This window comes from Otolemur garnettii, unplaced genomic scaffold (genome assembly GCF_000181295.1).
Source record: "Otolemur garnettii isolate 467f Iridium unplaced genomic scaffold, OtoGar3 scaffold00136, whole genome shotgun sequence".
Taxonomy (NCBI): Eukaryota; Metazoa; Chordata; class Mammalia; order Primates; family Galagidae; genus Otolemur; species Otolemur garnettii.
The window spans coordinates 1,975,545-1,983,179 of record NW_003852531.1 but is presented as its reverse complement, the minus strand read 5'-3'; the positions used below and the strand labels follow the sequence as shown (position 1 = coordinate 1,983,179).

The following is a 7,635-nucleotide window of genomic DNA, read 5'->3' as shown; positions in this document are numbered from 1 at the left end:
GGTGCTCGGCTGTAAGAATAAACAGCAGGAATTAATTTATGCCTGTCTTGGGGCAGTGCTCAGCTAAGATGAGATGCTATTTTTATCCTCAGCTAGTAATAAGTACACGTGTTTGACAGTGTGCACGTGTGTGTTTCTTTGTAGATATATCCTGTGGATGTGATTTTATTTTATATATGCATACTTTTTTTTTTTAGGTTTTACAGTTTTTTTTTTTTTTTTTTTAGACGGAGCCTCAAGCTATCCCCCTGGGTAGAGTGCCATGGCATCACGCTCACAGCAACCTCCAACTCATGGGCTCAAGCGAGTCTCCTGCCTCAGCCTCCCAAGTAGCTGGGACTACAGGCGCCCACCACAACACCCGGCCATTTTTTGGTTGCAGCCATCATTGTTGCTTGGCGGGCCCGGGCTGGGGATTCGAACCCGCCACCTTAGGTGTATGTGGCTGGGGCCTTAGCCACTTGAGCCACAGGCGCCGAGCCTTTACAGTTATTCTTGATTAATATGCTAGAAGCTGTGCCATCCAGTATGGCAGCCACTAGCCACATGTGGTTGTTGAGCATTTGAAATATGGCCAGTGTGAAATGAGATGCGTCCTAAGTGCAAAATTCACATAAGATTTTGAACTTAATATAAAAAAATTAAAAATACAAAATATCTCTTTTGGCCAGGAGCAGCGGCTCACACCTATAATCCTAGCACTCTGGGAGGCCGAGGCAGGAGGATTACTTGAGCTTGGGAATTTGAGACCAGCCTGAGCAAGTGAAGGTTCCTGTCTCCACTAAAAATAGAAAAACTAACCAGGCATCATGCTGGGCACCTAAAGTCCCAGCTACTTGGGAGGCTGAGTTGGAAAGACTGCTGAAGCCCAGGAGTTTGGGGTTCCTGTGAGCTAAGCATTATACTGTAGCTTGGGAAACAGAGGGAGACTCTGTCAAAAAAAGAAAAAAGAAAGGGCAGCGCCTGTGGCTCAAAGGAGTAGGGCAGCGGCCCCATATGCCAGAGGTGGCAGGTTCAAACCCAGCCCTGGCCAAAAACTGCAAAAAAAGGAAAGAAACAAAGAAAGAAAGAGATAAAGATGTAGACTTAAAATACTTGTAATATTTTTATTAATTGTTGAAATATATTTGAGATATCATAGGTTAAATAAAATGCATTACTAAGTTGACTTTACCCATTCCTTTTTGCTTTTTAGCGTCCTCACCAGACAATTTATGATCACTTACGTGGCTTGCTTTGTACTTTTGCTGGGCAACTAGAGGTATTGGTCAGAGGTTAGTGGTAACAGACGAGGTGTCACCTCCCCCATGCCTGCTTTTATCTTAAGGTTCATGTCTTAATGTAAACGGGGGTGGGGGGTCGGTGGGGGGTCGGTGAGGGGTTCTCAGCCCCGTTTTCACAGTAGAAGCACCTGGGAAGTTTAAGTAAATGTAGCTGGCTGGGTCCCATCTACAGAGGTTCTGATGTTCTGGGCAGCTGGGGCATTGGAGTTTCAAAAGTCCCCCAGGTGATTTCAAGGTGCAGCCAAAGCTGAGAACCATCTATTCTGGTAGGAACTTCAGGGGACATTGAGTCTGGGACACACACAGTGTGGGCGGGGCATGTTTGCAGTGGGGCCAGGTTCACCCTGAGTCTCTGGCTGGAACTGAAGAAAGAAGCTGTAAAAAGGATCAGAGCCTGATTTTTGGCAAGGAGGCTTGGCATAGATTAAGAGCATTTTAAAACCTAATGTTTGATGGAAAATCCACCGGGCAGTCGGGGGATGGTAAAAAGAGGGATGCCCCCCACCCTTTCACGTCTCCAGCTTGTCAGGGTTAATTAAACAGCAAACTGCACTTTTAGCCTCAGATTCACCATCATGAAAATGATCTGAAAAATTATATTTAGGGTTTTACTCTAAATATAATTAAAATGGCCAGATGATTGAAATACCTGTGTTCCATACACACCCCATGCTGTTTGTGTTAGACTTTGGGGGTGTGACCAGGGGTGCCATAAAAATCAGAGCACCCTCTCATCCCAAGCTCCCCGCCCCCCAGGAAGATGAGGGTGAGAGCCAAGTGAGGTGGAGATGAAGCTGCGTTTGTGAATGAATGAAGCGCTCACGACTGCACTTCCTGGCCTTTGTGGTTTTTTACAGATCTAAAGTTGTAACTTCCACAAGATATGAACTACTTTAACAGTTTCTATTTATACTCTGTGTCCCTGGAGTGAGGGGATATTTGGCAGTGCTACAACATTAAAAAAAACAAACAAACTAATTCTTCCTCTGGTTGGCATTCAAAGACCTTCTGAGATTTGGAAATACACCCTGTCTTCCTCCACTCGGTGGGTGTGTATATATTTACTCTCCCTATTCCTTCCAACCTTCGCCCAAGTCTGTTTCCTGGCAATTTGAGAAGTGAGAAATGCCTGCGTGGGGGAAAAAGTGGAGACATATGTTGTGTGGCAATTTTAACAGGGAGACATTGCCCAATGACAAAACCAGGGACGGTCTTGTGACGCTGCCTTCTGCCCACGCTGACTTTTCCTGTTCCAATCTCGCTCTCATCCTGCTGAAGCCTGCTCAGGCCGCCTGCCAGCCAGAAACTGTGACTTGCTTTAAATCAACAGCACAAGAAAGAACTTAGCTTGAAGAGTAGGGAGCACAACTCCATGCACTGAGCTGTCCTCTTTTAATTCATTATAAGAGCAGGCAGCTCCTGCAGGCCTCATGTAACCTCTAAGTGTGTAGACCCGGCTTAGAGGTTAGGAGCTTCTAAAGAGGCTCTAAAGAGGTTAGCTGGGTTAGGAGACCGTCTAAACTTGTGTTTCTTTCCTTCAGTCAGTGAGCACTTACTATCTGTCAGGCATGGTTCCGGGTATGGGGAATATGGCAGAAGTAAGAAGGACCAAGCCCCTGCCCCGACGATTCTGAAACAGCCCTGAACTCTCCAGGGCCTTAGAGGATGCATGCGGACAGAGGCGGCCTGCACGCAGGGCCCCAGCTAACTCTGCCCAGATTCTCTGTGATCTGTTCTAGGTCCAGCTAAGCCGAGCACTGTACTAGGTGACAGTGAAACTCAGGTCAAGGGATGATCTTTCCCTCCTGCTTTAACTTCTGTCCAATACTAATGCACCAGCTTCTGCAAACTGTGAGCTTTTCTGTGTGCTCTCTAGAGATTCTCTAACCATAAACCCTGGCCAGGATTCTGGATTTTATGACCTTGTGTGGTGCATGACAATATTCTCACTCTAAAAGAAAAGAGACAAAAGAAGAATGTTTCAAAAATTATTTTCACACGTGATTATCATACAGTATTACAATGTATTATGTGCAAAATTCCATTTAAAAATCATTTACAAAAGGAAGTACAACATGGTATGTGCTGAGGGTTCTAGTACAACAAAAGTCAAGGCTAAGAAAGGGACAAGGTACAAGGCCAATCAGACAGATGACTATGCATCTTTACACAGTACGGGAACATGTTTTTGTAACTACCTGTGTTACACTGATATGAGACCCTCAGAGTCTGTGTCCCTGCACGCTGCTTTTATAAAACACGGATTTAACTTCACCATAGATCCTTATCATGCAGATGGGTTTTTTGGTGCGTTTCAAAACTTTTCTAATGTGTAACATCTTTTTAACTCAACAAAAGTCACATTATACATTACTTGGTTTCTGCCCCCAAATAATTTGATGCTGTTATTTTTGATTGTATGGAAGTGGGGGAATAGCATTATCATTCTCAATTTTTCGCCTCATGGGGTTTTCAGAATTATTTCTAAAAGTCACTAACATATAGAATAGATTTTGTCAAATCTCATTGCAAATTTACAGTCTTTTAAGAGTAGGTGGTTCCTCCCATCTGCTTTTCCAAGAGCCTGAACCAGCAGACTACATTCCCCAGTCCTTTTTTAGAGTCTGTATTTCTCTCTCTACCTCTCTCTACATTCATTTCTCTCCTTATTATCAGCATCACTTGTTTAAAAAATCAAAACAGCAAAACACCACTAAATGTGAACAAGGTAACAGTACATGAGATTTCCAAAGGCATTCTGCGGCCAGTGTCAAGAATATATTGCTTTAAGAAATCCAGCAGTCTCTCTTCACAAAGTCACCAAAACATCCAGTTACAGAAGAGAGACCTGTAAAATGCAATACTCTCAAATCCAGCAAGAGATTTATTTTTGAATATTAAATGTTAAAATCACATGCATAATTATAGAATATTTTAAAGTTACAAAAATATTTTAAAAACAAATCCTGACAGTTTACCTGCAACTGCTATAAAAATTTCTATGAAATATATAAAAACACAAAGGCTCTTTGTAAAAAAAAAAAAAAGAAGAAGAAGAAAAAGAAGAAAGGATAGAAGAAAGAGAGGAAGGATGGGCGGAGCCACCCATGGAACTGAGAAGTACCTGACTCTCTTCACTGGACAATCTTTACAAACACCTGCTGTTGAATTCAAGAAATGTTTATTCAGCATATATACATACACGTAAGCCAACCTAGAACCTGGCTAGGGGTAGGTAGCGAACAATCTCAGGACACTTGAACCATCATATGCAATTCTCCTTTGCTGAAGGAGAATCCTACCTACTGTTTCACAACCTCAGCTACTTGGAGTGGCTAACGATGCCCTTGGCCAAGCTGGCCTGTGGATGGCTTACTCACTGAACCGAGGAGTCCCCCAGGAGGGGACTGCTTTTCAGGCTCACACACACAGAAGCCAGGAAGCAAGGCCCCAGCCCCCTTTGGATGTAACACTGAGAAGTTCCCTGTGCCTTCTATGAGGTGGTGAGGTCCTCATCCTCGTTCTGGAAAATGACGCCGTAAGAATCGCTCTTGACACGCTTATAGACAAAGTGGAAGATGTGGGGTTGGGGGCGGCTGTGCAGCTCGGCCTTGATCTTTTGAGGGTAAGTGTCCTCCGCTAGCTGCTGCCACGTTTCGTCCACAAACAGAAAGAGGCTGTACTCCTCGGGGTCCTGCACCTTAAACTTCTCGGCGCAGATCTGACACACGTCCTCGGTGGTGACATACGGCCTCACGAGGAGGGTCTTGCCCGTGCAGCCACTGCCGACCTCCTGGAACGCAACTCGGAGGTAATTCTGGGAAGAAAGAAGCAGGGTAAAGTCAGGAGAGAAAGCCATATCGGGCAGTGAGGGAGTGTGGTGGGAGACACGGGAGGCTGAGGGGAGCCATCAAGGCTCTGGCTTGTCACAGTGTGTAATGTCAGGCTGAGAGGCCTCCCGTTGCAACAAGGTTGGACTTGACTTTGGACAGTGAGGAGCTGGCTTGTCTACTGTCCAACAAGATGGGCTGAAGGCCACATTTAATTCTGTGCAAATACATGAAGCAGGAAGTCCTGCTTCTGATCTTCCAGGGTCTCTCATAAAGCCTGGCTGAGAAAGCCCTGGTTTCGAGTGTGAACCACATCAGATGCTGGGCTTGTCCCCAGCTGGAAAAATAAACCAAGTAGCAGAAGAGTCTGATCTGGAAGTCAGCAAGCTGAGATTTAAGATACCTGGATGTAACGGCACAGACTATGCTTGCTTTTTTTCTTTTTTCTCTTTTAGAGATAGGGTGTCACTCTGTCGCCCAGGCTGGAGTGCAGTGGTACGATCAGAGCTCACTGCAGCCTGGAACTCCTGGGCTCAAGTGACCCTCCCACCTCAGCCTCTGGAGCAGCTGGGACTATTTATGAAGCTTAAGTAAGGGCAATAATGTAAGATGGAACCACACGAAACTACTGGTATTTGACCATTTTTGATCTCCCCAAATGGTGAGTTCATGTGGCTCAATTTAGTACCAGGCTCCAAGTGGCTCTGAGTGCAATGGGGAAACCATCAGAGGAGGAGCATGTTGATTCTGCCAAATACTCTGGGGATGGAGCCGATTAAGTGCACAGCGGAGCTGCGGGGACATAAAAGGAGACACCTGCGGGCTGGACGCTGACGTGAGCAGTCCCAGGTGCGCTGGCATGATCTGCAGCAAACCTGTGGGCCAGTGTGACACAGAGCCCAACCCAGCACCAAGAATCCCCAGGTCATCCTAGGTGCTCTGAGGTTTGTCACCCTGAATAACCATCCCATTTCCATTTCCTAAAGGGTGAAATATGGAACACCTGAAATATGGAACATTTTATCAGATGAAATATGGAACACCTGGCTAAATTTGAGCTTCGGCTAGAATACATTTTCTTGTTCTAAGTCAGGCAAGCTCTCCCAGGAGTCAAGGGAAGGGGTGCTCTCTGCCTGGGTACCCACATGGTTCCCATGAGGGTTGGTTTGGCTAGATAATGGGAGGGAAAGCCCTTCAGAAGGACAGCGTGCTCTGTGCACACAAGATACGCCCTGTCTGTGCCTGGGGAGGGCGTTGCCAGCCCAGGGCCTCCCCAGCAGGTGAGCTATGCAGGTGTGCACACAGACGGTCTCCATGGCCAGCACCTCTTTCCTGCCCACCATGTGTAGCTACCCTTGACCCCTGGAGGGAGCCCTGGGAAGGCAGCCTACACCAGCCATGATCTCCACCTGACTAGGAGGATAGTGAGGCACAAAGAGGCTAAGGACCTTGCCCAGGGCTACTCAGGAGGGACAGGGCAGAGCCAGCTCACTGTGGTCTGCTGCCCTGCCCTGTGTGAGGAGACCTGTGTCTACGGCCCCGGAATTAGGGGCTCCAAGTCAACCCTCTTGTCTGAGCTTTTGTATTTGCTCCTTAGTAGAGTACTAGAAATGCGCCTTGGAGGTTATATTCTGAGCACATGTGCAAGACGGGGGCTCCACAGAAGGGAGGGGCTCCTGGATGTCCAGGGTCTCCAGACGGAGAGAGCTGCCAGGAGGAAGGGGCCGGCAGCAGGTGGGGGTGTGGGAGAAGGAGCTGTTCTCACTTCCCCTCTTCTCTCCAGAGGGTGCATCACCCCAGGAACCTTCTCCCTGAAAGCCAGAGTGGCAGCACCCCAGGGCCTGCACGGCGGGAGTCACTTAACACACAACCTGTGTGCTTTAGGGGAGAATCCTGGAGAAGACTGAGCGGATCCCACCTTTCAGTGATGGGCTGACTTTGAACCAAATGTACCTTTTTATTATTATTATTATTTTCAGAGCATTAAGGAGGTAAAAAGAAAAAAAGAAAAGAAAAGGCCAGGAAGGTGAATCTGGATGTGGAGATGAATCTGTTCTGCTTTTCCTGTTCCCTGCTGGGAAACCCACCATGTGGTGCTCAGAAACAGCACAGTCAGGCTTTATAATTCAATTAAAACCTTCAAAGTCGCATTCAAAGACATTTGCCAACTCACTCCTGCTTTCATAGAGTATGAATAAGTCAGGAATTGTCATGTTAGGTAAAGATTCCACAGCCCTAACTCACCTCTTCTCTATAAGACACAAGCTCATTGGGGATCCCACATTCCCAGACCAAACTGGGGTCATGAACAACTTCAGCCTGGGAGCCGGAGCGGGACTTACTCAGATGCTCACCTGCTCCCTCTGGCCCTGAATAGCTGCTGCTGCTGGCTGCCCAGATTCTGGAATCTTCCCTCTTAGGGAGTGGGCAAGAGAAAAGGAAGGAGAAAAGGAAGGGCACGACTGCCCCTCTCCCAGTCCCCAGAGAGAGGCCAGGCCCCAGTGCACGGCTGCCCCTCTCCC

The 7,635-nt window shown here is 47.0% G+C and overlaps 1 protein-coding gene across 2 annotated transcripts in view; it reads right to left on the bottom strand.

Annotated features, from left to right (window-relative positions):
• Window positions 1-3,255: 3,255 nt before the first annotated feature.
• Window positions 3,256-7,635, bottom strand: part of RIN2 (Ras and Rab interactor 2) — a 74,479-nt gene continuing 70,099 nt past the window's right edge. The window contains exon 10 of one of the 2 annotated variants that reach the window (XM_023518378.1): window positions 3,256-5,100. In XM_023518378.1, the coding sequence (XP_023374146.1) occupies window positions 4,777-5,100 (324 nt within the window). In that variant the 3' untranslated portion in view covers window positions 3,256-4,776. The remainder of the gene's footprint in view (window positions 5,101-7,635) is intronic. The other variant, XM_023518379.1, reaches the window with a different exon arrangement.